At 31.9% G+C, this 14,373-nt stretch overlaps 1 protein-coding gene across 6 annotated transcripts in view; it reads right to left on the reverse strand.

Annotated features, from left to right (window-relative positions):
- The window catches only part of RP2 (RP2 activator of ARL3 GTPase), a 71,547-nt gene that overhangs the window by 12,795 nt on the left and 44,379 nt on the right, over nt 1-14,373 (reverse strand). For 2 of the 6 annotated variants that reach the window (XR_004232912.1, XR_004232911.1), the window contains exons 5-6: nt 1,002-1,072; nt 388-468 (exon numbers count right to left, since the gene is read on the reverse strand). Coding sequence is in view for 3 of the 6 variants with exons in the window: in XM_031959077.1 (XP_031814937.1) it covers nt 406-468; nt 1,028-1,072 (108 nt within the window). In the remaining 3 variants the exon portion in view is untranslated. Of the gene's footprint in view, nt 1-387; nt 469-1,001; nt 1,073-9,777; nt 12,493-14,373 lie in introns of those variants that run through there. The other 4 variants (XR_004232910.1, XM_031959077.1, XM_031959078.1 and 1 more) reach the window with 3 other exon arrangements.

Here is a 14,373-nt window from a genome sequence, read left to right on the forward strand (position 1 = left end):
CAACATGACTAATGTGGAAATATGTTTTACATTATTGCACATGTATAACTTGTATCAGATTGCTTGCTGTCTGAGGGTAGAAGAAAGAAAGGAAAGAAGGGAGAAAAATTTGGAACTCAAAATTCTTTCAAAAAATGAATGTTGAAAATTGTTTTTACATGTAATTGGAAAAAATATTATTAAAAAAAGAGAAATGCCTCATTTTACAACTGAGGAAATTGAGATAAAGTAACACACAGCAAATTCAAGTTTTAAGTGTAGTGTGCTTTTTAAGTACCTTTGTTTTAGAGAAAAATTAGATACCATATACAAAGTCCCATCTAGTATTCCATTCTATTCTCAGAAAGCTAGAGATGCTTTAAAAAAAAAAAAAATTCTAACACTCACCTTGTTCCCTAAGTAAACCTACTTATTTTCAGTTACCAGTTTACCATGGTACAACAGCTTCACAGATAGCCAAGGAAAAGTCTAAGGGAGAAATAGAGAAAAAAGAAATGAGGGAGGGGCAGTTAGGTGTCCCAGGGGATAGAGCATTAGCCCCGGTCACTACGACTTGAGTTCAAATGTGATCTCGGACACTTAACACTTCCTAGCTGTGTGACCTTGGGCAAGTCACTTAACCCCAATTGCCTCAGCAACAAACAAACAAGTTAATTTAATTTTAATTTAATTAATTTTTAAAAATTTAATTAACATTGTTATATTAATTTTTAAAACTTAATTTAATTAATTAATTTTAAACTTATTTATTTAATTAATTTTTTAAAAATAAGGGAGAAGAGCTGGGTGTAATGAAAGATTGAATGCTAGTTGGATTTTTCTACCCTCAATATTAAACCTATAAAAACATTGGGTAGGTTCTTTAATTAACCCTTTCCTTGCCTTGGCACCAAATACATTACAAACTTGGCTTTATGCAAAATGATATTTTTATTGGAAGAATAGAGAAAAACACCAAAAATTAGGGAATTTTTTTAGTCTAGCCATTGCTGTCCACTTACTGCTTTCCTCTGCCTTTGAAACTGACCCGTGTTTTTGAAGCCCTAAGGAGATCTTCCGGCAGCTGCAGTTTCTGTTTCAAAACAGAGAATAAAATGTGTTGCTATTGAGGGGGAGAAGAAGTAAGGAAAGACTGGAGAAAACTGGATAGGGTGGCATTTATCACACTAATTTATCCCCAGAACACTTTAAGAATAAAAATATATTAATGAAACATAATAAATATTGTTCTGGAAATATTGGAAACTTTTGGGATAAACAGGAGGGAGAACATTGGGAATATTTTAGAGCCAAATAGAGAAAGGCTCAATTCCTGACACTTGCTAGTCAAGTGGACAAGCCAAATAACTCTACCTAGTATCTTATCTGTAAAGTGAGGGAGGATTTGATTTGATTGCTTCTTGACTCTCTTCTAACTTTTAAAATCTATGATTCTCTGACCATTCCTAATGTATTTGTAAGATCCTATGAAATCAGGTCTATTTTTATACAGAAAAATAAATATTATGGAGTAAGTACATTTGAAATATATATGATTTCAAATATTTTAGATGGGAAAATATCTTTCTCATCAAAGTATTTTCACAGAGCCATATTTACATCAAGGGGATTGACAAAACTAACAAAATGCTTTGGGGAAATGCTAAAAAAAATAAAATAAAATAAAATAAAGGAGAAAGTCTTTTTTCACTTATACTTTTCAAAATTTGAATAAATACAAGAAGAGAGAAAATACTTCAGGGTATAGTAAAGCTAAAAATGAATAAAAAAGTGTGTATTCTATCTAAAAGCTGTGGGTGAGGAGTGTGAAGTAGAAACAAAATAACAATAAAGCTTTTGTTTAAAAAGTTTAAGTGAATTAAGAGCTTGAGGGACTCTACTGTCCCATTTTTCAAAGTGGCTCCAGGCTCACATTTCTATGGGCTTCAAGTTTTGCAAAGAACTTTTCTCCCCACTGCCCCAACCCCCTTCCCAGTCGGAGTGCAGTGCACATTAACCAATAGGAATACTTAAGTCTCAACAACAATCTCTTTGACATGCAATTTTCTATTCACTAGCCTGTTTGTAGCTTGTTCTACAGCTGGGAGTACTTTAAAAAGAAAACCATGCTCATTTTGCTCAATACAATAATACTTAAGATTTATATACCACTTTTCCTCTTCAAAGCACTTTACAAACATCAGTTAATTAGTGGCCCCTCTTACACCTTGCAAGTTCATTTTTATTACTCCAATTACAAATTAGTTCGATTCAATCTTAATAGTAAGCAACTTGTCTGAGGCCCCAGAGAAAAGTCAGAACTAAGGTGAAAATTAGCCTGCTGGAGGTCTTTGCTCTTGGCCCCCTACTCAAAACACTCCGGTTCCTAGTCACTCACCAACTATTCTTTCTCCATTTAAAAAACAAACAGCATGAATGTAGCTTACTGTGTTGTAAGAAATGATGAATAAAGTGAATACAGAGAAACATGGAAAGATCTATATAAAATGATAAAAATGAAAGTGAACCATTAAAATGATACACACAATGACTATAGCAATGTGAGTAAATAAAAAAATGAATGCTACAAAATTACAAAAACAAAAACAAAACAAAAAACAAATTTTTAAAAAAGTATGGATGAAAGAAGAGATATGAGAAGACCCTCCCATCCCTCCTCTTTAAAGAGATCAAGGTCCACAAGTGTTGTACATTGTACATAGTTTTAAACTTTTTTGATGTACTCAGTTTTGCTGATTTCTCCCCCTCCTTTGTTTGTCTTTTAAAATATTATGCATTATTTGTAATGGCTTTCTGGGAGCAGCTAGATGGCACAGAGGATAGAGTACTGGGACTAGAGTCAGGAAGATCTGAGTTCAAATGCAGCATCAGATACTCACTAACTGTATGACCCTGGTCAAATTACTTAATTCTGTTTGCCTTAGTTTCCTCATCTGTAAAATGAACTGGAGAAAGAAATGGCAAACTATTTCAGTATTCTTTGCCAAGAAACCCTCAAATGGAACCATGAAGGGTTGGACATGACTGAATAACAACAAAATTGAATACTTGGTGAATTTTCACTCCTGATAAAATGTTAGTGCAACCTTTCCAGTGAAATGATCGTCATTTTATTCTGTATCTATCTTGTTTGTACATAGTTGTTTGCATATTGTCTCCCACCCATTAGATCATACGCTTCTTGAGAAAAGGAATTCTTTTGTCTTTATTTTTCTTATCCCCAGTGCTTAGCACAGTACCTAGAACATAGAATATATCTAATAAATGCTCAAAGTAGAATCCAGACAAAGTTCAGAAAATTCTGAATGCCACTTTCTAAACGTTTACAAGGATATATATTCATTTGAGCAATGGAGTTTAGTTACCTTAAGGTTTTTCAAAAGTACCCAATCTATTTGGGTGTAGCATCATCAAGGTTCTAAATTCTATCAAAAAAATTTTAGGGATATATAAAGAATTGACTCAAATTTATAAGAATTCAATCCATTCTCCAATTGATAAATGATCAAAGGATATGAACAGGCAATTTTCAGATGAAGAAATTAAAACCATTTCTAGTCATATGAAAAGATGCTCTAAATCATTATTGACCAGAGAAATGCAAATTAAGACAACTCAGCTTCCACTCAGATTGGCTAACATGACAGGAAAAGATAATGACAAATGTTGGAGGGGATGAGGGAAAACTGGGACACTAATACATTGTTGGTGGAACTGTGAACTGATCCAACTATTCTGGAGAGCAATACTCAAACTATGCTCAAAAGGTTATCAAACTGTGTGTACCCTTTGACCCAGCAGTGTTTCTACTGGGCTTATAGTCCAAAAAGATCATACAGGAGGGAAAGGGACCCACATGTGCAAAAATGTTTGTGGCAGCCCTCTTTGTAGCAGCTAGAAACTGGAAACTGAATGGATGTCCATCAATTGGAGAATGGCTGAATAAGTTATGGTATATGAATGTTATGGAATATTGTACAAGAAACAATCAGCATGATGATTCAGAGAGCCCTGGAAAGATTTACATGCAATGATATGAAGTGAAATGAGCAGAACCAGGAGATCATTGTACACGGCAATAAGATTATATGATGAACAATTCTGATGGACGTGGCTCTTTTCAACAGTGAGAATAATTCAGGCCAGTTCCAATGATCTTGGGATGAAGAGAGCCATCTATACCCAGAGAGGAGACTGTGGGAACTGAATGTGGATCATAACATAACATTTTCATTCTTTTTTGTTTGTTTGTTTGCATTTTATTTTCTTTCTCATTTTTTTCCTTTTTGATTTGATTTTTCTTGTGCAGCAAAATAATTGTATAAATATTAATGCATATATTGGATTTAACATATATTTTACCATGTTTAACATATATTGGATTACTTGCCATCTAGGGAAGGAGTGGGGGGGAAAGAAGGGAAAAATTGGAACACAAGGTTTTGCAGAGGTTAATGTTGAAAAATTATCTATGTGTGTGTTTTAAAAATAAAAAAGTTTTGAAAAAATAATAAAAAAAATTTTAGGGGATGAAACCTTTCTATCTCAACAGTTTAGGTCAAGAAGAAAGCAACCATAACCAATAAAAAAATATTAAGAATCACTTCATTTCTAAGTGTAAGCATGGTGCTTAATGCAGATAATACAAAGAAAAACAAATAGGTTCCTGCCCTCAGAGTTTTCATACTAAGAAAAGACACATAAATAGGTAATTACACAAATAAAACATAAATAATCTTAGAGGGTTAGTTTTAAATGAGTAGGGAGCTTGGGAAAGTCTCCTGCAGAAGGTATCATTTGAAATGAGTTTTGAAGGAAGTCAGAATGTCTAAGAGTCTGGGGTAAGGGAAGGAGGGTATTCCAAGAATGGACGTGGGCCTTTGCAAAGAGAGAGAGAGAAGGATATCACATATCACATAGAGGGGAGTAAAGTATATACTGAAATGTTAAGAAGGAGGCAGACTGTGGTCTTAAATATCAAACATGACTTTGCCATTGAAACTGAAGCTAACTTAGGGAAAAAAAAAACTATGCTATAATATAGATTTGAGGTTCGTGTGAACTCCTTCCTTTGTTCTTTGTATATGGAATTCATATATTGTTTGTCAAGTTCAGAACATTGATAAAACAGTGGGTATTTTTCTGCCTAACATTCCCTTTTTCTCAATTCTCTATCCAATCAGTTACTGAACCATGTCAATTCCATTTTGATAACATTTCTCTGATACTCTCCTTATTCTCTCTAGCATCTTGTAAACAATTCACCATTATCATTCAACTTGAACAGCTGCAATAATGTTTTCCCAATTTTACTCTTCCCCATATCAGTCCATCCATTTATAAAAATAAATCTTCATATATAAAGATCTGGTCATGCTACTCATCTGCTCAGAAATCTTTGATATCTTCCTCCTGCTCTCCCCCCAACTCCCACCAAAATTCATATACTCCTCTTGCCAGGTGATCAAAGACCTTCACAATTTGGTACCATTCTCACTCATATCATTCTATGTCCCAGCCAGATTGTACCTGAGAGCATGTTCTGTATTTTTTCTTCAATTGAACCTTTATAATTCAATAGTTCTCCCTTTTTCTTCCCCATATATTGCATTCTTTTTGTTGTTCAGTCTGAATCAGTTAGACCCCATGACCCCATGTGGGCTTTTTTGAGACAAAGATACTAGTTTGTCATCTTTTTCAGCTTATTTTATAGGCAAGAAAACTGAGGCAAGCAGGATGCTGTGTCTTGCCCAAGCCACACAGCTAGTGAGGCTGGATTGGAACTCAGGTCTTCCTGACTCCAGGGATCAGTCACCTTCTAGCTGCCTTCCACTTAATTTTTCTTGGATCTTACTTTCTATAACTGGAAAATTTTTCAAATTCTGAACTGCTTTCCCAGAACCTGTTGCTTCATCAGCTATCACCTGCCATCAACTCACCATGACACTTTGGTTCATAGTTCTATATTTGCTTTTAGTATATTTTATTATGTTTGATATTTATATCATCTGTATCTTTTTCTTTCAGAGAGCCATTTTCATAAAGGATCTGACATATATCTGACAATAGCTAACATTCATATAGTGCCTCCTCCTCCAATATCAACTACCACCAATAATACCAATAAGAATGGCTAACATTTCTTATATGCCACCTAAATGCTTTTCAGCTCTGACCTCTTAGAATCAAAAATCCCTGGTTCCATTCAAGCAAGATCAGTTGATGCATTTTCTACATGAGATTCTGATTGATTGTTCCCAACAGTTATTCCAAAATCACTTTATATTTCTTTTTTATATATCAATGTATGTAAGCCTAACAGAACATAAGCTCTTTGAGAATACTAACTATACTTCTTTTAATCTTTATTATACTTTTGCCTGGAGAGACTTACACGAACTGATGCTGAGTGAAATGAGCAGGACCAGGAGATCATTATATACTTCAACAACAATACTATATGATGACCAGTTCTGATGGACCAGGCCATCCTCAGCAACGAGATCAACCAAATCATTTCCAATGAAACAGTAATGAACTGAACCAGCTATGCCCAGAAAAAGAACTCTGGGAGATGACTAAAAACCATTACATTGAATTCCCAATCCCTATATTTATGCACACATGCATTTTTGATTTCCTTCACAAGCTAATTGTACAATATTTTAGAGTCTGATTCTTTTTGTACAGCAAAATAACGTTTTGGTCATGTATACTTATTGTGTATCTAATTTATATTTTAATGTATTTAACATCTACTGGTCATCCTGTCATCTGGGGGAGGGGGTGGGGGGGTAAGAGGTAAAAAATTGGAACAAGAGGTTTGGCAAATGTTAATGCTGTAAAGTTACCCATGCATATATCCTGTAAATAAAAGGCTATTAAATTTTAAAAAATCTTTATTATACTTTTGACATAGCACAACTTCTAGAATACAGTGAGTGCTTAATAAATACTTCTCAATCCCTGAAACCAGTTCATAGAAATGGCATACACTTCATATACGAAGAAGAAAGGGAAAATTTAGTGCAGCCAAATTCACTTTGTTCAGCCAAACATCATTCAGCCAAATTTGTGGGTAGGGACATAGAGAATGGATCAACAATCTCAAAAAACATTTCAATTATCCTATAAACATTATGCAAAATAAGTTAATGAATAGAGAGGCAAATAACTAGCTCTAGCACTAATTACATTGGCTTTACTGCTTAAAGTGGCAAATAATTAGCAAGTTAAGAGGATGCCCAGCAATTGGGAAATGGGAAATTATGCATATATATAAATGTGATAGAATATTTTCATACCACAAAAATACTAAGAGCAATGAGACCTAAGACCTTTATGAATTGATACAGAGTAAAATAAGCAAAACCAGCTGAACAATTCATACAACATTGTAAAGACATCATCTTTCAAAGGTTTAAGTGATCAGTGCAGTGACTAACCATGATTCTGGAGTATCAATAATCAAAAACATGTTACCCATTTTCCAGCAGAGGGTTACACTTCAAGATGCAGATTCACATTTTGCACATAACCAATACAGGAATTTGTTTGGTTTGGCTATGCTTATTTTTTTTCAATGTGAGTAGAAAAGAATAAATACTTGTTCATTTAAAATAAAATTTTTAAAAGTTTGTATAGCTGTAAATCTAAAAAAAAAAAAAAAAACCCGGAATTTCACATGCCTGGTAATAACACAGTAGAGAAAATCAGCTCTTAACTTAATAATAGACCTGATTTAATGTTACCATATTTCCCTACCTCTGACTGATGGGTTAATGAGCAGTTAAATAATTCAAAACTGAGGCAGGCTGGTGTTGCAGTGGATAAAGCACCAGTTCTGAAATCAGGAGGACCAGAGGATAGAGTTCAAATGTGGTCTCACTTAACACTTAAACTACAAGCTGAATGCCTCTGGGCAAGTCATTTAACCCCAACTGCTTCTCAAAAAAAAAAAAAAAAAAGGAAAAAAATTTTTTTAAATAATTCAAAACTAAGTGACAGGTTTCAAAAGGATAGCTCCTGATCACCAATTCTTGACTAATCAAAAAGTGGCTGAATAAATATTGCTACTGAGTCTACTGTATTGCTACTAGAAAAAAAAATACTGTAATTATGAAGTCCTTTTCTCCCTAAAAATTTTGACTGTGACAAAGTCATGCTTTTTAAGAACAAATTTTTACAATCCATTTTGCGTGTGAAATGCAAAGACATCATCTAGAGTAGGTAAATAATGTAAGTACACTTTGAGAATGGCTTTAGATTTTTCTAAGTTCCTTCAGCAAACAATGAAGCCGCCAATCTCTATGTGACACTGAGCAAATCATAACCTCTCTGGATCTAGCGAAACTCAGATATTTAAAAAGTGAGGAAATTTGGTATTATACTTAACATCATCCTTAAATAGTGACCAAAAGGTCTGGGTCCCATTTGATCCATAGATCCCGCAGTTAAGTATGCACTCAAAATGTAGTCAAGTCTTCTTAAACCCAAAAAATTCTTAGTTTAGGTCACAAAGAATTAGAAACAAAGTAGATACCTATCAACTGTTATTTTTCAGGTATGTCTGACTTTTTTGGACCTATTTGGGATTTTCTTGACAAAGATATTGGAGTGGTTTGCCATTTCCTTTTCCAGCTCATTTTACAGATGAGGGACTGAAGACAAACAGTTAAGTAACTCTCTCAAGCTCACATAGCTACTGTGTTTTGGAAGATTGATTTAAAGACTGGATTTTCAGGTTTTCTTGACTCTGGGTTTAGCACTCTGTCCACTATCACCTAACTACCCCATCAACTGAAAAATAGCTAAATAAATTGTGGTACACGAATGTGGTTAAAATAAGCACCATAAAAAGCTACGAACAAAGAATGTAGAAAGATAAATGAATTGGTATTTGATAATTAGAATAAGGAAATAATACACAAAGACAACAATGTAAATGGAAAGAATGGAAAAAAAAATAATAAACTGAACTTTGTCTAATTATAATGACAAAGCTTAGTCTTGGGGCAGATTTGAGAAAGTCAGAATCTTTCTTCTTTGCCAGAGTGGGGAACTACAAGTATAGAATATTAAATGCACTATTGCCCTTGGTTGATAGATTGGTTTTGTTTAACTACTCTCTTTCAAAAAACAAAACAAAAAGTAACAAAGAATGACTCTCTGATGAGCAGAGTGAAGAGGAAGGGACATATTTGGAAATATAAGTGATTAAAAAACTCCAAAATAATAGCAATAAAATTTTTCTTTAAATAGGAAAATAGACAATAGGCCTTGAAGACCCATTTTGAGCTCTGTGACCTTTGATCCTAAATACTGCCTATACTGGTTTGAAATTAGGAACAAATAAAAATTTTTAAAAATCATTAAATCTACCATCTCAAGTAATCTTTAAACACTTTGTCATAACTTTCTAAGAAGACCGTTATTTATCTGTGTTAAACATTTTATATCTTTTTAGCTAGTGCTGGGTTCACAGTGAACTATTATTGCTCGATATGCAGTACATGAATATTAAATATATCTTGACACATTCTCAAAATGTGTTCTTACACTAATTTAAATTAATATTTTCTGAGTATGTGCTTTAAATTCCTACCATTGACATGTTTTTCTTTTGGAAAATTTGTTTCCTTGTTCTGAAATCTAAAATAAAAGCTCATTAAAATTTGGTGTTTGTGATTTTTGGATAATACAGTTAATAAAAAGATAGCGCAAATCTTCTGGACTGCTAATGCAGGGTTCAATTTGCATTAAACACAAACAACAGGAAATGGCTCATACGGTTTTATTTTACTTACTAAAACAGTCACATCATGATACACAGTTTTGGTGTATGTCTGAAACATGTTAGTGATCTATAAAATGAATTAAAGCATTTTATTTTTAACAGTACTTATTATGAATTCCATTTTACAAATGCTAGATGAAATATATACAAAAGCTAGATATTAAATATACAAAAGTTGTATAAGGCGCAAGTAATATTATACAAGACAAAAGCTAGTCGGAAGTTTAAATATAATAATATTAGGGAAATGAATTAACATTCATTACAATAAGTGTCCATGAATTGGAAAGCCATTCCGTAGAGAAATGTTATATAGTCAGATATTATCAAAGTTAATAGTAATGAAACTATGCTAGTAATATAACTTCACTTATTTTTTAATCCTTTCAAATAATAGGAAATCAAAGTATTTTTTCATAAAAGCATGTCTTTATGTTTAAGGAACATAAATAGAATCAATTTAAAGTTAAATAAGTGAAGTATATACAGTTTTAGATTTTGGCTAATAAAAATGGTAAAGGTATGTGATAAAAATTCAAAATTAACACCCCAAACATATATTTCTAATCCTGAATATCTTAGAAAAGATAAACCCCAAATGACAGATTTTATACAATATTGAATTTTAGTTTTTTAAATTAAGGACTCAGAATCCTAGTTTTAAAAGGCATATGTATAACAGTGGATTTATTATAATTTAATTATGATTAGAATTTCAAATAATTCTTTATTTCCAAATCTATTTTTAAAAAAATCAATTAGCCTAAGGAAATAAAAATCCTCTTACTGCCAATTGGATTGATGGGTGTTCCTTTAGTTATAGCCAAAACAATAAACAGCTACTGATTTTTAATTCTACTTTAAGATACCATTTTCTTTATCTTAAAGAATTTTCTGGTGTCATCAAAACTGAAGAAATGAAATGCAAAAAATCAGCACATATTCAGTATATAAGCAAAGATTCTCTAAGTTCTTAACTGTATGGTCATTATACTGCATTACCTCTGACTATAAGCATTTAATTTATGGAAGTAGTTGAGAATGGCATTTCAAATCATTATTAAAAGTAATAAAGTATACATGTCATGATTTAAATTTACATATTTTATAACCACTTTGAAAAGAATTTTTGAAAATAGCTATTTTAAAAAAAAAGAAGAAAGTTATTTTCTGTGTTTAGGCCTATCACAATGGCATTATTAAGGCTTCTAATATACCCCCTTTTCAAATTTATGAAAATGGAGCACCTTCTCGTATATCTTTTGCACAATGGAAAAAAACAAATTCAAAATTTCCTAAACCTGCTAAGACATTTTTGAACTCTGAATGATTTTAGATTACAACACACTCCTCTCTCTATCCTCTCCACTCCTAAACAATTACACAATCTAGATAGTCTGAAAAGTTATTTTAATATCATTTTTCACATGTAGAATATTTTTTTTGAAAACCAAATTTATTTGGCTTTTTGGTAATCAATATATTGAAGCTACGTTGTTATCAGAAGAAAAGTCTTATTTCTGGGCAGCATCTTTACTTTTTGTATCACAGTTATAGTTCTATTGGTATCTTGCTCCCCCCAAAAGAGTTGTAAAAATTTTAGTTCCAAAATTGACCACTATTGTGTATATTTATTTAGAAAAGTTGTGCTATGTACAGATTGGTGTAATTATTTAGCAAAACAACTTATCAAATGTCCCGTCTGACAACTTTATATAGCAATAGATCTATCTCCAACCTACTTGTGTTTTATTCTGTAATTACAAAACCATCATTTCATTTTATAATCCTTGTCAGTGATAACAAATTTTTTGATCGGTTTAAACAGATACACAGTCACAGAAACAAATCCCCCTAAAAAGAAGAGGTACCAAAACAAATAATGGGCTGTGCAAAAAGTTCTTTCTTGGAACACAATGTGGTAGCCAAAATTATCAAGAATTTAAGTTGTTTAGTTAAGAAATTTAAGGAATTATTAGGCTTTTTTTTTTTTTGATAGCACTGTGTAAAAATAAGTAAGATGCTTTTTGTAGATGTTAATATTAAAATGTTTTGGTTAAGTTTTATCTAGTGTGCTGTGGTGGAAAAAGTGATTGATTTGGAGAGGGAAAAACTGGTTTCAAATTCCAGTTTTGCCCGCTTAGCATCAGATATTGACCTTTAACAATTCACTTAACAAGGGCTCTTAGCTTTCTCATCTATAAAATGGATTGCAGGAAACATCTCTAAGGTCCCTTCCAAGTTCTAAATCCTATGCACCCTGTGCTACATTTTATTAACTTTTTAAAACTGTCTAATAGATGTTTCATCGGCAGTTCATTTAAATTACAGTTTCAGAAATATGAACTTTCAAGTCCTAGGGAAGAAGAGATAGTAATCTGGAGAAGGATTTAAGTGCTTAAAATCCATAAATGTAAATTTTAAGATGAACTATCTGTTACACATCAAATAAATGTCATACTAAACAGATTCTTTCAAAAAAATAATCTTTTAACATTTAGCATTAATTAGTTAAAAAAATAATCCTAGTGCAGAAAATTATACTATCAAAATCTACATAAACAAGTGGAAAATTTGGGCTTCATATCAGAGTAATGGTTCCATGATGTACTTCACATCCCCATCTGCAGATCAGCAAAGTTGTAGAAGCTGTCGACATCTCCAGAAGCTGTTACCTTATTTTCTGATACAAACATCTATTTTTAATTTAAAAGACAAAAATATAAATAACAAATCAACACAAAATACTACTTCACTAGTGAATTTAGAGAAAAATTCTTCTGCCCTCGAACTATAAGCAATCGAAAGGTTCATCCTAGATAATATCCAAACATTCAAGTCTCTTTTAATTTATATGTTGCATTTCCAGCAAATTAAATGTTAAAGTTTTTAAAAGTACTATAATGAAAATCTTCATCAAATAAAATTAAAACATTTCTAAAAGTACACTTGAAATTTCATGATTTCTTCTAAGCTGCTATGTCTTTTGGGTTATATAAAAAAATTTCATGCTGTAATACAAAAAGCACTGGACAAGTCCTAGATTTTAATCCTAGTTCAGTCACTAAATGTCTTTGTTAAGTAGTGGCTTAGCGATTTTGTGCCTTATAACAATTGCCTCCTTAGTGCCCAAATTGTTAAGAAAAATGAGGTCTTACAAACTGGAAGTAGCTAGGAAAGGATAAAATCCTTCCTAACCCGTATACAGGACATCTTGACTTTTAAATTTCTCCCTACCAAAATCTGTATAGTCACTTATTTAAATGGTTCATGATTTGCTTTATTTAAAAAATAAAATGGTTCTATTACAGAAATCTGAAATCTCAAAAATCAGAGCAATCTTTCAATTCATACACTTATATGAATTTGCGATCTCTTCAATTTGGATATCCCCTCTAATAATTTTGATTGAAATGCACATTTTTCTATCCTGTGTGACTTTGTCCCTCTGTAAGTTTTCTGAAGTTATTTCCCAATAACTAAACATGTAATGATTTATATATATACATATATCTAAATTTTCTGGTATTAAATACAACATTATTCCAAGAATAGTAAAATTATTATTGATAGATAGGAGTTTTAAGTGCTCTATGGCATATCTTATTAATTGTTCTCAATGTTAAGATTTTCATGAAATGCAGAAACTTTAAAAGTATTTGATGGTTCTTTTTAACAGGGAGAACTGGCAATCAAAAACAATAATAGAAACTTTAAAATTTGCAAAATGCTTTGATCACAATCATCCTAATTAGATTATTAAATAGATATTAGATATTTTACAAATGAGGATCTGAGTTATTAAATAATTTGCCCATGGGTCACAAAGCTCATATGAGTTGAGACTCAATGCTAGATCTTGACTCCCAAGTACAAAAAAATATAAATATAAATGTTAGATTCAGGGATTTTAAAATTTATCTTTTAATGTTTTATCAATACTTTTAAAATATTTTTATACTAGTTCTCAGTAAATCTCTCATTTTTTTCATAATAATGAAAAGAAAAACAGTTCAACAAAAACTCACAAATGAAATGTACATACACATTTTTAAGGGAATTAGAATATCTCAAAGGATGACAGCAAACCATATCATTAATTTTCATGAATATCTAAACTGGTAAAAAATTAAAAGTATAGATTAGTTTAAAAGATGTAAGCAATAATTAGAATTAAGCAAAGGAAATGTAGCCTTGCAGCTGTTTGGAGAATTTGTTTTATTAAACAGATTAAGTGATTTAAATTTAACAAGTTGATAACATAATATCATACAGTGTTTTGGATTTGGAGCCAAAGGGACCTAGATTCTTCTCTGGGATGTGCTACTTTCATGTGATGTTGGACAAATCCTTTGATTTGGCTTTGCTGCTCTCAGTTTATTCATCTGTAAACTGAAAGCTTGGTGAAAATGATCTGAGGTCCCAGACAGCTTTAAATTGTTTGACAAAATGTAGAAGCTATTTTTAAATTTTAACAATGGTGTTTTTAAAGTGCTCATCAGTAATGGAAATAGTTGTTTCCTCCTCTTCTCCCCCCTATCCCCCCATTCAAGAAAATAAAATGTTCCAAATCTAAA

Source organism: Sarcophilus harrisii, chromosome 3 (assembly GCF_902635505.1).
Source record: "Sarcophilus harrisii chromosome 3, mSarHar1.11, whole genome shotgun sequence".
Lineage (NCBI taxonomy): Eukaryota > Metazoa > Chordata > Mammalia > Dasyuromorphia > Dasyuridae > Sarcophilus > Sarcophilus harrisii.